The following is a 15,905-nucleotide window of genomic DNA, read 5'->3' on the forward strand; positions in this document are numbered from 1 at the left end:
AGGGCATCCCCCACTAAGCCACGAAGTCTATTTTGTACTCTGTCAAGGCAGGATAGGCTGTTTTTAGCAGCTCCTGCCCAGATGTGGCAACAGTATTCCATCCTTGGACGTACTTGGCTTTTATATAGATAGAGAATTGCATCAGTAGTGAGATATCTTCTGGAGCGGTAGAAGTGTATATAAAAAAAACTATCTTCCTTCTAATTACGTCATCAATACACATAAGCAAAGAATCAAATCAACTGATTCATCTTTGTCATATATTTTTGTTTATTTAGCTAACATTCCTGTTTGTTCTAACATTCCAGCATTAACATCTCCAATACATTCCTAGCATAAATATTTTATCTTTAAAATATCTAATTCGTCTTGATACATATCTTGTAACATTCTATTTTACAAACATCAACAATGATCATAATAACCGTTTAGGTTACTCAGTGTTTTCCCTGAATGAACAATATAACATTATTGAAATCCATTAAATAAGGTAAGACGGTATCCTTAGTTAACCAGGTGAGAAAGTTCTCTTGCCTATTGAATAAAGTCGTCAATATCAATGTGACAAGAAGACATCATATATACATGCAGCAATACATCCGGGTTCCTCCACGCAAGATATGATTGGCTGGTGTAAGCCATAAATATGGACAAGTATAGGAGCCTAAGGGAGATGTTGAAAGATATGCTGAAAGCCTGAAGCTTAAGGATAATAACCAGCTACAACTATGAATAACTGCTTCTTAAGGCAACACCTTACTAAATTGTATTACTCGAATGCTGTAATCAAGACCACTTAGCCGCTTCAAACAAATATATCCATTTTGCAGGACACGGTGGTATTTGATCTCATTGCTGTTGATCTTAATCATTCCTTTCGACATTTGTATTCCATATTAATTTATTTTTATTTTGGACTACTAGTCTCATCTTTATTAGTTGTTTTTTCATCAACAACTAATAAAGATGAGACTAGTAGTCCGAAATAAAAATAAATTAATATATATAATGCTCATCTCAAAAAAATGAATTCCAATTAAGGAATAATACATATATTTGTATTCCATTTTGTTATTGATGCTCTACGTCTTATGATTGGTCATAAAGTCGTTACTGATCTCTGCATTAATACTTGTCTTGGTGTTTTCACAGGTTCAGTTATTAGATTCAGCTGCTTTATCATAATTTTCCAATTTGTTACCTTCTGTCTATGGGTATCTCGTCTCATTTTATAGAATGTCATTTCCTTCATGATATGATGAAAGTCATCTGCAGGGCTGACAAAATATCAACAATAACATTTTAACGGATCTTAAAATAAAGATCATGAACACCGCCTAACAAAAAAAATTTCAATAACTTAAACAGGGCTCTACATTACACTTATTCAAAAAAAAACACACAGAAAAATCTTTGTACATACTTGTCACAAAACGAAGATGTCATATTCTAAAAATCATGTGGGTTTGGCTAGTAACTTTTCTATTTGGCTGGTAAACGAAAATATTTAGTTGTCAAAGGTCAACTAAAGATAAATTTGTCTGTAGAGCCCTGTTAAAACTAACAAATTGATTTTTGCTTAAAAAATATGGAAAAAAAAAATAATAAAACCAAAATACAGTGAGAAATGCTAATGCTGTTTGTTTATTTATACTGACATAGGGTTAGTGGTAGAGTTATGGAAAGATATGTTTTGTTTTTTGTATATTTTTTTTCATGATTTTTAAGTTGAAATTAAATTTGGGATAACAAATTCCTTGTTTTTGAATTTTTTGAGATGAGGATTGATAATTTGTAGCATTTAGACTACTTCTTGAATGTTATTTTGAACGATGGAATCTGTGCGGGATTTCAAACAGGACCCTTTATTTAATCCACGGGGCCAGCATGCTTTCATTCCATTTAGATTAAATAAAGGGTCCTGTTTGAAATTCCATACAAATTCCCGAGTTTCACAGGAAGATGTCAGAGTTTGACAAGATATGCCTGAAGAAGGTTGGAGGTTACATCAGCCGAAATATTATATAAAAATAACATTCAAGATGGGAGCAGTAATCTAGATAAATTAAATAATAGATTTCCTGTTAAAAAGCTATCTGGGTGGCATCTAAATGGAACAAACGGTACAGAAACATTTGCGTCAATATTGCTACACATTTTTGATGGAACATCTTTCCCCAGTTGACATTCACAGCAAGATATCAGTATCAGGTCATAAAAAGTGGGCTTTTCTTTTAACCCTATCACTAACCCTAAATCTGGGTGACAATACAAAAGAATTTGTCATCTGCTTTGTTTTTTCTTCTTCTTGTTGTGCGTTGGCCATTTTGTTCAGGACCATTCAATTTTTAAGAGGCTTTAAATCTCAATTTCAGCCACACATTTTCATAAACACACTAGCAGGGTTACCCAGCATTACCCGGGCAAAAAATGTAACGTATTTCTCGTAAAACTTTTATCTCTCTACCTTTCTCTCTTTCTCTCCTTCCTTTTTTTTTTTCTCTCCCTTGAAACTTCTTTCTTCTCCACTCAGCCTATTCCTCTCTAGCTGGACGCACACACACACACACACAACCAGATTCCTCATGGAATTAGTCAGCATTTTCTTTACAAATTAATACATAATAACACTGTAAAATCGCTGCTCTCCCACCCCACCATGACCCTCGGCGAATAATTTTTTTTTTTTAATATTAGATATATTTATCCAGGACAATACCATTTAAAACAATACTAATATTGAGCTAATTTGTTTAGTAGTTTTTTTGTTTTTTTTTTTGTTTTGTTTTTTTTTTGTTTTTTTTTTTTACTTTTAGCTGGATGTACCAACACACACACACACACACACACACACACACATACAGACAGACAGACAGACAACTGTTTTTTGTATAATAGAAGATGATTTCGAAGCCTGTGGTTGTTGTTTTAATAATTTCTTCATTTATTTTCAGTCAAAGTTGTGATTGGTGGGTTGCTGTTCATTTGACAAATAACAAAAAAGGTTACATTCCAAGCAATTATGTGACCAAAGATGATAATTCGCCACAAGCCCAAGAGTAAGTAATATTGAATAACTATTTATTTATTTTTTTTTTACTTTTTAATTATGTTTATACATTTTAGCGCTGTCTTTTTGCTGGGTCTACTGAAAGAACTGCCAGGTCTAAAATGTATTATCATAGAAAGGAAAAAGTAATCAATAAAACGATACTATACCTTAACAATTATAGTTTTAGAACAATTACAAATTAGTTCAATTAATAGTTTAATGACCAAACAATACTTTGATAATTAAATTTATCTTTTAATCAATAATTTCAATACTACTTTGGTAAAATAGACAGACGTAGTAAAGACAGGATCCAAAAAAAAAGTCTCCAATCAGATATGTACCACCCTATCAACCAACCTCCAACCCCTGTCCTATAGCCAAAATGTTGAATCCCTGTGTCTTTTACAAACATTTTAATGAAATATGTTATAATAAACTCGTTATGCTTGTACCCTCTTGATGTACATACATCCAACAAACTCGTTTAGCAGCAAAATCCCACCCCTTTATTGTAAAGTTCTCTAGATGCCAGAAAGTCTTCTATTTTAATAGTCCCTTCCCTTGGACTGCTATACTTTGGAATTTCCTCTCTGTTTTCTGCTTCCCTGACTGTACTGACATTCAAAAATTTAAATGTAATGTGAACAAACATCTCGCTCATCTCCTTACAGAGTGTCGCCACAGGCATGATAGACATGGTCTCAAATAGCATCATTGGAATGACTCGAACCAGCATCTCTCGTCGACTAACATGTCACCTATCTTCCCCGAATAGCTCCATTTATCATCACCTCACAGCACACGACACCCCCAAAACCAAATTTAGAGACTTACTAATAAAAAAAACAATGATATTTTAGCTGTTTCACACTGATATATGCCTCCCAATTATTGAAGCCTTGTTTATCCATATAAAGAAAACAACCATTAATCAAGCTGAATATGAAGCGGATGGCATGCTTAAATGATTTCAAGTATTTTAAACGATTTTAATCTTCTTTTCATTCAATTCATTACTTTATTTTTTATTATTTTTCATCACTTGCCTGAGGACAACTTATCGAGGTTGAAAACATTCGTTACACTCAAACAGAATGCTCAGAAACTAGTCCATCAAAAAGAAAAAAGGATTGTAAGAAAAACAATGCAACGTGCATAAATGGTCCTAAATAATAGCTCCTTACATCTAAGTGGCAATATGCTCTGCTTAATGTGAAAGAGTTTTAAAAAAAAGTAAATAAATAAATGATTCCTAAACAAATTAGTACTTTAATATTTTATTTTTGTTTTGTTATTATTGACATTGACTTTTTTTTGTTATTGACATTGACTTTTTTTTGTTATTGACATTGACTTTTTTTGTTATTGACATTGACTTTTTTTGTTATTGACATTGACTTTTTTTGTTATTGACATTGACTTTTTTGTTATTGACATTGACTTTTTTTGTTATTGTCATTGACTTTTTTTGTTATTGTCATTGACTTTTTTGTTATTGACATTGACTTTTTTTGTTATTGACATTTATGTTTTTGTTATTGACATTGATTTTTTTTGTTATTGACATTGATTTTTTTTTGCTATTGACATTGATTTTTTTTCTATTGACATTGATTTTTTTTTGCTATTGACATTGATTTTTTTTTGCTATTGACATTGATTTTTTTTTGTTATTGACATTGATTTTTTTTTTCTTATTGACATTGATTTTTTTTTTTGTTATTGACATTGATTTTTTTTTTGTTATTGACATTGATTTTTTTTTTGTTATTGACATTGATTTTTTTTTTTGTTATTGACATTGATTTTTTTTTGTTATTGACATTGATTTTTTTTTGTTATTGACATTGATTTTTTTTTTGTTATTGACATTGATTTTTTTTTTTTTGTTATTGACATTGATTTTTTTTTTTTTTTGTTATTGACATTGATTTTTTTTTTTTTTTGCTATTGACATTGATTTTTTTTTTTTAGTTGGTGGCAAGATCTTGACCGGAAAGAATCAGATAAACAACTTCTACTCCCTGGAAATGATCCGGGTACTTTTCTAGTACGCTACAGTGGAGGTAAGTTTTCAGATTTTAACATGTCATGTTTATGAGATACTAGCAGGGTGACCAGATGTTGCCTGGGGTTGAATGAGGATCAGCAAATGTTCCACTCTTCCAATACGTTTATTTTCATCAAAACCAGTGAAATCGCCCATTTTTTTTCAATCAAATCAATTGATTGTTTTCTTTAGTCAGGAACCCACCACAGTCGACTGGGAAGAAGCTTCACATGCCTCCTTACAGTGACTAGTCTATATTGCACTGTAGAGAACCTACTGTTGATTTTATAAAATTATTTTTATATAATATCTTCAATAAAAGTTTAAAATGCAAAAGTAAGTATTATGGGTCAATTGTGCTCTAAGCAGAAACTTTCATGTCGAGCAAATCCCTATTTTATAAATGAACCTACTGTTGATTTTATACACTGGGCCTTTCTGCTTGTGTGGTGATGAAACTTCTCAAATGCACTTGTGATGTTAGGCTGTATTAACTTTGATCAAAATCAAACTATTCCTTCTTTAATTGAATTTTTTTCAATTATCGATTTTCAATACTTATCAGGGGCTTACCAAAATCTAAGTGCATTCCCAAATACATAAAGTAGATTTGTGTGCAATCTCAAACAAATCAGCCTGTTTCGGAGTCCATAGGGAACCAACTCACGCATACAGACAAGGTATCTTTTATATATAGAGATCAAAAATAATTCAAAACTTGGTTTGGTTATTCGATCATTTAAAAAAATGTAATTAAAATAATTCTTGATTCTTTGAATTAAAACTTGTTGTTGAAATGTCATTAAAATGTTGAAATGTCATTAAAACCTATTTGCATCCATGAAGTAAAACCGTTCACATTTTGATTTGCATACTTTTGTTTTCCTTTTATTGAAATACCATCTATAATATAAATCTATAATATAAATCATACATACATACATTCAAACAGACAGGTGAGATTTATATTATAATATAAATCTCACCTGTCTGTTTGAATGTATGTATGTCTGCCTAAAACTTTTGACAGGGATGACGGATTTTCACGAGATCGGTATCGTCTGAAGCACGACCCTTTGGACGACAAATATTGAAAAATTGGCTAAAAGCATTAATTCCTTCACCCTTAACTGGGCACTTTTCTACAAGGAGGGGTCGCTTTTTTCGCCGATATTTTCGAAAGTCATCTCCGATTTTCGATTGACTAGCCTTAATTTAAACCTTCGCCACTTCCAGTTTGGCGATAGACGCAATGGCAAAGACGTCATGTTTTTTGTTTTTTTCACGTTCTTTTCCTCCTTCATGATACGGATTCGAGCCTGCCTACTACCACTTTTTTTTTTTTTTTTTTTTTTTTTTGCTCAACACGCACACACCTCCAAACACCCGGGCAACGCCGGGCATCCAGGCTAGTATTACAGAAAATTCAAACTTGCTATATCTATAAGATGAATCATATTACTTAAATTAAAAAAAGAAAACTTATACTCACAATGTTTCAATCATTGTGATTTCTAGTGTTACATAACCTGTTGAGTCATCTCCATGCTGACGATTATGTAATCACTTTTTCTTTTCTAAAACTTGGAGTCGCCAATTATCAAGGCCTGAAGGCCACTTGAGGATAAGGGTTAATGATTGTAAGATGGTAGTGAAGTAATTGTTAATGGTGTAAATTGAGTAGAATTTGTTTGTTTATGACAACGGCTTAACAGGAACTTGTTTACATTAGAGTTGAAGGCTGCCATGTTGTATTTAGCTAGGAAGCATGCTAATGGAACAGTGTTCCAAAGGTGGACAGTTTTGGGAAAGAAGTTTTGTTCATGGAATCTGCATTTACATTATCTATAAAAAGTAATTTAACAAATCAATACTGAATGTCTTGGCATAGGAATATGTGTTGGACTTTTAGCACCTACACACTCTGGCCTACAAAAAATGCCTGAGCATTCTCTAGGCGATTAGCAATAAACTAACCTCTTCTCAAAGAGAAGATAAAGCCTTGGTGGGTGAACCACCTAGGACTGAACCGAACCATACTTCAGCCACAAAGCCGCTGTTGAACTGATTTGAATTATAATCCTATGATACTAAGATTTTGTTTTTACTAATGGGTTACCACTTATCAAGGCCTGAGGACTATTTGAGGATAAAAGTTAAAGAGATTGTTGGTTGGACGATGATAACCTCCTATCAAGAGGACCAGAAACAATGGGTGGAAACCCATTGTTTCTGGTCGTCTTGATAGGAGGTGAGCAGAAGATTATTTAAAAGGAATTAATCATCCAAGAGGCAGCTTAACAAGTATTTGTTTACATTAGACTTGAAGATGACCATGCTGTAGTCAGTTGAGAAGCAGTATCTCGTTCCGTAGATGGGATGTGCTTGGAAAGAAACTTTGTTCATGAAAGTTTCATTTGGTTTTTGGTAAATAGAGAGAGAAAGTGACATAGTACTTGTAGAGGAAGAGACTATCGATGCCATTTTTGAGACGTTTAACCATGACCCACTTCAACAAACATCAGTACAGTGACGGTCAGACAAGAAGAGAAAATTCATCGACCCACTATGGAACAAAAACGGAAAAGATATTAATAGCATTTAACAGTTCAAAGGGGCTTGAGGTGGGGGATGTTGTGGGAACTCGCTCATACATATGCAAGTTAATACTTTTTTTTTTTTTTTTTTGACCACTTGTCGACTGCCATGTGTTGGATGTGGCCAAATCATCTCAGTCTATTCCAGCATAAGGTCTCATCTATTGAACTGGAGTCAAGCCAGAATCTCAGTTCATTGAAAAACGTTTTAGCAGTATGCTTTGAGGAGCATTACCCATCATATTATTGCATGGTCACTGCGAGTTATATAAGAATTAAAAAAAAATATTACTCAATATAAGTACTTTTTTTTAAAACGATTATGCTATATGATAAAACGATTATGCTGTAAAAAATGATTGTGACTTTTTATTCATGTGGAAACAAGATTGCAGCTATTAGTCAGATTTTTTCCCCTCGGCACCAAAACCAACAGAGTCTAAACCATTGTTGAGATGGCTTGGAAACTGTTGACTCAGGTATGTCTCTGGTCCTGCGTAGTTCTAGGAAATTCGCCCTCCCAGGCTTTACCTTCTCCATTTGATGTGGTCCACTGGAGATGTGGCTCTGAATGGTCAAAGCTGACTTAAAAGCTATGACCGGCCCTCATGTTTTCAGTGTGCGCAATAGAATCGTGAATGACTGAAATATGCTGAGAGGTCAGCAGCGGACAGACCTGGATGAACTGCTTTGACTCGTGATGTGCCAAATTCACTTGAAACCGACTCAACTCACCTTGACTAAATGCCATCACAAGTACAAGTTTCAGAACACTAATGTTGGTTTGACGATCTTGTCTGTCCAGCCAGAGATTTTTTTCCCTCGGCACCAAAACCAACAGTCTATGCCATTGTTCACTGTTGACTGGGGTATGTCTCTGGTCCTGGGTAGTTTTATGAGGTCTAATTCCAGGGATTTGCCTTCTCGCTTTGAGAAGGGGTTAGTTCATTGCTAATCTCCTGAGGTACCTCTACCAGGGAATGCTGAGAGGGTTGCCCAGGTATTTTTTGCAGGCCAGAGTGCTCTTCTCTCTAGGGCACTGACATTTTTCAAATCCCACATTCCTAACCCTTGTATCACATCAACCTGTCGTGGGAGGAGGGAAGTTAAATAACTTGCTTGTATTCTCACAAACGATTTCTGTTTTTTAATATTTAAATTTATTTTCTACAAATTATTTTTAATATTTAAATTTATTTTCTACAAATTATTTTTTAATATTTAAATTTATTTTCTACAAATTATTTTTTAATATTTAAATTTATTTTCTACAAATTATTTTTAATATTTAAATTTATTTTCTATAGATTATTTTTTAATATTTAAATTTATTTTCTACAAATTATTTTTAATATTTAAATTTATTTTCTACAAATTATTTTTTAATATTTAAATTTACTTTCTACAAATTATTTTTCTCTCCTTTCAGATAAACAGTCCTATGTATTATCGGTGCGGGATTATGATTCGAAAAATCATGATGCCTCAGTCAAACACTACAGAATTCGCACTTTGGACCGGGGAGGCTTCTTTATCAGTCCTCGTCGAACTTTTAATGACATGATAGAATTAATCAACAAATATTCACGTATGTATTTGAACAGTTTTTTGTTGTTTTCTTTCCATTCAGCATTTTATCTCTGACCATTAATTTTGTCACATGGAACTATTTAATTAGACAATCATTTCAGTTAAAAATTTAGGTGCTTATTCAAATTGGCACTTATAGCGATAAATAAAAATGAAGAAAAACTTTTATATCATACCTACTTGTCACAGAATGAAGACTGTATATTCCAAAAATCACAAAACTTGATCAAGTAGTTATTTTTTTATTTACAGAAAAACAAATTTGCCGTTTTTTTTTTTACCAATAAGTGACAGATGAGGCCATGTTTTTTCTAGAGACCATAATAAGGGGAGGTAATCTGTTATTTTGATAGCTTCCATATGCATTCGGGATGTCTCCTCTTGTCCACCGATTTGTTGATCGCAATACGGACGCTTTTTTCACTCTCATTGAAACAGTAAAATTTGATTTTATTGAATAAAAAAAAAAATAATCAAAAAAACCTACTTGATCAAATTACATAATTTTTGGAATTTTTCATCTTGCTCCCGTGACTACTACATATATCATACAGACATTTCTGTATTTTCTTTATTTTAAATGCTGCTATAAGTGTCTGAATAAACACTAAAATTTACAATAAAATGATATGTTTCGCCCCCCCCCCTTTTTTTTTTTTTAATCTATAATATGGCTTCATTTTTTTTTTGTTGTGAATTTTTTCTATCAGACTTGATAAATGTCTAATTTTATCAGATGGGTAACAGACAAATATTAAAAAAAAAAAACTTGAACTTTTAAAGTACACTGGCAGTTTTATTTCAACATTTAAAACAACTTTATTGAGTTGGCATGTAAATAAAAGGAGAAATGAAAGAGAAGCGAATGTTGAAGTCTTTTTAAATCCGTAACAAATGTGGCATTTTAACATTGATTTCATCGCAAAATTGTTAATTTGTATACATTGCACATACAAATTGCATTGTGGGATTGATTTCCGTTATAAAAAAGAATCTAAGAATAATTTTGTAACTGTTGTGAGACATAATCCATTTTGATATACCTTTTGAAATTGTTTATAGATTTAATACTGTTTGTTATTACTGTATTATTATTACAGCTTATTGGGATTTAGATGATCCTTAAGCCTTTAAGGATCAGCTATGATGAATAGTAGATACACTTTATTTTTGTTGTCTGAAGAAGAGCCTTTGGTTTATTAAAAAACCAAACATTTGCATATTCAGTGTAGCAACTACGTAATATTTGTCTATATAAATGAAATATTTATACTCTGCTCTTTTTATGGGGTACTCTTAATCACTTCATTTAAATTCATGGGTTTTATTTCTTGAATACCTTTAACTTGATATATATAAATTAGTAGCATTCGTGTGTGTGTGTGTGCGCGTGTCTGAACCGATCATGACCAAACCTGACATGGTCTCCGACCTAGGGATGCTGCATACCATTTTTCAAGGTCAAGATTAAGGTGATATTTGGTGTGGCTCTTCATAAACTCCCCCACCTAGAGATGCTGCACACCAAGTTGGGGTTCGCCACCATCCACGGGGCCACCACCATGGTGCCGGCCAACTTCTTTGTGAATTTGAATCCGATCACTTTGTAATTGTTTCAATTTATATATGTAACAATATAAGTGTCCACTTTGATCCAATCTATTTGCTTTAAAGTTCTTAGTTGGATTTCAGTCACTTCAGGAGGTATTTAAAATTTTTTAAACATCTTAATAGCAATAGTTACTCTACCAACATCCACTTACTGCAAATGTGTCCGCAAAGCGGGTATCCGAGCATACATCAAAGTCTCAAGTAAAGCGCGGTTAGTAGTTAGCTAGTAGTTAATAAAACCCACAATCCTTTCATGTCATATTTCAAACCATATTATTACAAATAAACTTCTATCTCTGTTTGACTTGCTCACCAAGTTTTGCTCACAGATGTCCAACAGTTTTTGCTTTATTGCCATTCAATGAGGGAGGGGGGGGAAATCTCCCTGTATTATTATTTGAATTAAAAAAAAAATTATCACTTCCTGTTATACCATATTTGATGGAAGTTTTTGCTTTGATTTTTATAATTGAATTAAATTATTTTGATTGTAAACATGTATCCTCCTTCAACTTCTCTTTTTACATTCTTACATCTTTGTCTTTTTTTTTTTTTTTTTTTTTTAAATCTGTTTACAGAACAGGCAGATGGTCTATGCTGTCGATTAGTAAAAGTATGTCCAAAAGAACGACCTCTTGTCCATTTCCGAGAAATTGAGGTTAGCCGGGAATCCGTGAAACTTTTAAGCAAACTTGGTCATGGCTGCTTTGGAGAAGTTTGGCAAGGTAAACCTAAAGTTCACTATTTCACCTTCTGTTTTCTTTTTATTATTAAAGAGTCACCGTCTGTCAAGACTTAAAGGCCACTTGAGGATAAGGGTTAATGAGTGTTGGGTGGATGATGAAATAACACTGATGATTGAAATTGGGCAGCATTTAATTATTTAAAAGGACAGCTGGACAAGGCAATTCAAAAGCTTAACTTATCGTTCTAAGAGATGTAACTCTATTTAACTAAAGTAGTTAAAAAAAAAAAAATTTTTTCTTACAATTACTCAAATGTTTTAAGAAAAATGACAATATCATCGCATTTTTACAATTTATTTTTTTATTAATTTTATAAAATTTTGTTACATTGAATAAAGTAGTTGAAAAGAAACAAATTTTTCTAACAATTCTTAGTAAAATAGAGTTACCTCCCTGAGAACAATGAGTTAAGCCTCTGAATTGTCATAAAAAATTTTTTTCTTCCTTCTTTTAATATGAAGGCAACATTCTGGCTTGTCGTTTGGAGTTTGTGACTCTGAATTTTTTTTTTTTATTAAAATTTTACTCGCTTACATTTTTGTAACTCTTGGTGTACACTTATATTTTTCTCTGATACTTATATCCATAAGTTTCCTCTTATTTTATTTTGGACTTCTACATTTAACTCGAGTCTCAATAAAAATAAGTACCTAATGATGCTTTTCCCCGTATTTAAATTGTTGTTGATCATTTATGTGCGGTGATGATTTTTATATATTTAGATCAGATTAATCTGGAGTCATTTTTTTTTTTTTTTTTTATTTTTAAATAAATAGATGCTTAGATAAAGCATGACATGAATATTCTTATAAAACGTTGCATTTAGATACTTTTTTTTATAATGATAAACCAAAAATTTACCTGCTGTCCTGTGATTATTAATCTAGCTCTTTTTAGTATACTTTTTAAATGTATAACTTACATTGTGTATCTATTTACAATGTCTCCCCACGGGACAGAGTTAGACACCAGGGTCGTTTTTTAATGTGGAGAAAAGGTACAAAAATAACAACTTGCCTCAGTTGTGAAGGACTGCTCTTCCACCGAAAGAGAACAAGGAATGGAAGTGCAGCATCTGAAGAACAAATACTACACTGTGTAGCTTTAAGATAAATCTACTGCAATTTTAAAAATGAAGTTTTCAATTGAATTACCTCCCTTGAAAATTAATGACAATCATATTTAAAGAAAGTTTTTAGTAATTTATCAATCTTTTTTATTTATTAAATCACTTCAGTTAACCATTGTTGTTGACAAAACTATCACATATATATAGAGAGAGGGAAATAGGACAATAAAATTACAAATGAGTAACACTAAAAAGTAATTTATAATAAACTGTTTATGCAAATAAAGCATAAAAATAGCTGAGACAACAGCTTAGTGATCGTTAGTGGTGGAAATTGGTAGAATTTGACTGTTTAAGGAGGTGGTACATCTAGAACTTGTTTGCATTAGACTTGAAGACAGGCCAGCGGAACAGAGGTCTACAGGCAGGCAGTTCTAGGGAAAAAGCTCTGTTCATTAAATTTATGTTTAAATTTAGGCACAAGTAGAGTAGGGGAAATTGTTGGTAGTGGTTGTAGGTAATCGAGTGCTTTTTTGTGAAAGTTTGGCATGGTAGGGAGCATAGATTGATGGTGATATAGGTATAATAAAAAAGATTTTGCATTCATTTATCTCATGAAACCATGGTGTACAGTGCTCAGGTGCACTACAACACCTTAATGGTGCATATGTTGGGTAGGTAGCAGGTATAATTTTGACAAATTTAAGCAAGGTTTTAAAAGATGCAGTGTCTTGACAACCAACAACTTATGCAGGCAGCGTGTTTTATGCTTCAGCAGTTTTGATGATGAAAAATATTTCCTCAAACTCAAATGAATTGTATGTCTATGCATCTTAGACACATGCCGTGTTGCATGGGGGGGGGTCCTGTTTATATTGCATCAATGTTCATTTTTACGGCACATCAGACCTTTTGAAAAGGGTTTATAAAAACAAAACAGGATGTAATTTTTATATTATCTTCGCATCTCTTGGCCGTGTCCTCTAGTGGTTTGTATCCTGATGTCAGCTCACTTGAACAAAAGTACTCTCATGCATAACAACAGATGCAAGTCTCATTTCTCTGGACAATTGGATCTTTATTCAGTTTTACGGTCGAAGTCATGTTCCTGTTTCTCTGCTCATCCTTAGAAGAAGTGTGGGAATTTTGCTATCAGTTTATTTGCCATTCATCCCATCACTCATTGCCTCCATGAGAAGTCTTCCATCTTTTCAGACTCACAATAGACTAACTGCTTGCTATTAACTGTCGAACTGTCTATTTCTAAACTGAATAGTAAACGCATGTGTGTCCATATTTATTTTAAGGTGTATGTGTAGGGTAGTAGCCCCCGTTAACTGATCTGCACTTAAAATGTACCGACTTGCCTCCTGATCTTTGCTAGCATGCAGAAGCGTGCATTGTCAATGGGTTTGAAACCTTCCAGCCTCAACCCTTCGACCTCTGTGCACTTAAAACACAACCAGAGTAGAAAGTCTCTGGTATTTGAAGATCTCCTCAGTGAACTGGTTCGATCTAGCTATCATCAGATTGGGTATGTCTGATGTCATCTTTGATGGAGTCATTTCAAGTCCTCAGCCTGCTTTTTCATTGCTTGTGCTCAATTGAGAAATGTTTTTATTCAATCAGAATTTTGTTCAATATGGCCATACCAATGTAGAAATTGAACTTTAAGGCTGCCGCTAAAGTCAAAGTGTAACCGGTGACCTGATCATGTTTCAACCTTTTTGTCCCCGACAAAGGAAGGATTGGACCTAGTAATTCACTCCTATTCATCCAGTCGTTTGTTCGCACGTTTCTCAATAACTATGTCTTAGATTTTTTGGAAATTTTGCACAAACATTAGACATGGTGAAAGAAAATTTTTGCCAGAATGGATTTTCTGGGATAATGCTGGTTGCCTCCTAGGAGCTATTATAGGCATAAAATAGACCCCAAATCGTTTGTTTTTTTTTGTTCACACTTTTCTCAATAACCACGCCTTGGATTTTAAAAAATTTTGTACAAATATTAGTCATGGTGAAAAAAAATTTTTCATTTGTGAAGGGGAACCCCGCATGCTCGGCTTGTTCAACCAACCAGAACTTTGTTCAACGTGGCCATACCAACGTAGAAATGAACTTTAAAGCTGTCTCTAAAGTCAAAGCAGTGACCTGATCATGTTTCAGCCGTTTTCAACATTATTGCCTTAATACTTTTTTTTTTTCTTTTAATAGGAACTGTTCTCATTCTTTTTTTTTTTTGTTTAGGTAAATGGAAAAATTCAGTGGATTGTGCTGTAAAAATGCTTAAGACAGGCACAATGTCTCCGGAAGCATTTCTTGGAGAGGCTCGTATCATGCACAAATTACGACATCGAAAACTGGTGCAACTGATTGCTGTTTGTAGTACTACGGAACCAATTTATATAATCACTGAACTAATGTGCAACGGCGCACTATTGGATTACTTAAGAAAAAATGAATGCAGTTCCAGTCGACTGACTCTCAAAAATTTGGTGGAAATAGCAGCACAGGTAGGTCATGTCACACCTGCTATGAAAAATCCAATTTGTAATTTGCTTCATTTAAATGTTATCTTGTTAGAATAATAAAACTTTTTTTTTTTTTTTACATAGGCATCACCACTTATCAAGGCCTTAAAGCCATCCGAGGATGTGGGTTAACCCTTTATGACCTGAATTATGATGTAGATTATTATTTGTTAATTTTAAATGGCGGCATACTGAATTTAATATCTGGCATCTATGCAGATACTGAACTAATACGTACAAGGCGTTTTTGAATTAATTTGCACTTTATTTTATGCTGTTATATTCATTTATTTACGACTGAACAAATTAGTTTAACCAGGTCATAAATGGTTAATGAATGTACAGTAGTCAATGAGACAACAGCATATTAAGAGTTTGTGCTGGAAATGGGGTAGAAATTATTATTTAGGGAGGTGGCTCAACAAGAACTTGTTTATATTGGACTTGAATATGACCATATTGTAGTCAGCTGGAAAGCAGCCAGTGGAACAGAGGTCCATAGGCAGGTAGTTCTAGGAAAGAAGCTTTGTTCATGAAATCTGCGTTTAGGTTTAAGTGCAGATAGAGAGTAGGGGAAACTGTTGATAGTTGTTGTAGCCAGACGAGTGTTTTTTTTGTTTTTTTTGTGAGTGTTTGGCAAGGGGGAAGGGCATA

The 15,905-nt window shown here is 33.2% G+C and overlaps 1 protein-coding gene across 5 annotated transcripts in view; it reads left to right on the forward strand.

The window, feature by feature from the left end:
- The window catches only part of LOC145280015 (tyrosine-protein kinase yes-like), a 414,499-nt gene that overhangs the window by 387,377 nt on the left and 11,217 nt on the right, over positions 1–15,905 (forward strand). For all 5 annotated transcript variants that reach the window (XM_080131652.1, XM_080131655.1, XM_080131654.1 and 2 more), the window contains 5 exons: positions 2,955–3,059; positions 5,030–5,121; positions 9,132–9,290; positions 11,482–11,628; positions 14,968–15,233. In XM_080131652.1, the coding sequence (XP_079987778.1) occupies positions 2,955–3,059; positions 5,030–5,121; positions 9,132–9,290; positions 11,482–11,628; positions 14,968–15,233 (769 nt within the window). The remainder of the gene's footprint in view (positions 1–2,954; positions 3,060–5,029; positions 5,122–9,131; positions 9,291–11,481; positions 11,629–14,967; positions 15,234–15,905) is intronic.

The sequence above is a fragment of the Euprymna scolopes genome, chromosome 7 (assembly GCF_053919585.1).
Source record: "Euprymna scolopes isolate OS-2025 chromosome 7, ASM5391958v1, whole genome shotgun sequence".
NCBI lineage: Eukaryota > Metazoa > Mollusca > Cephalopoda > Sepiida > Sepiolidae > Euprymna > Euprymna scolopes.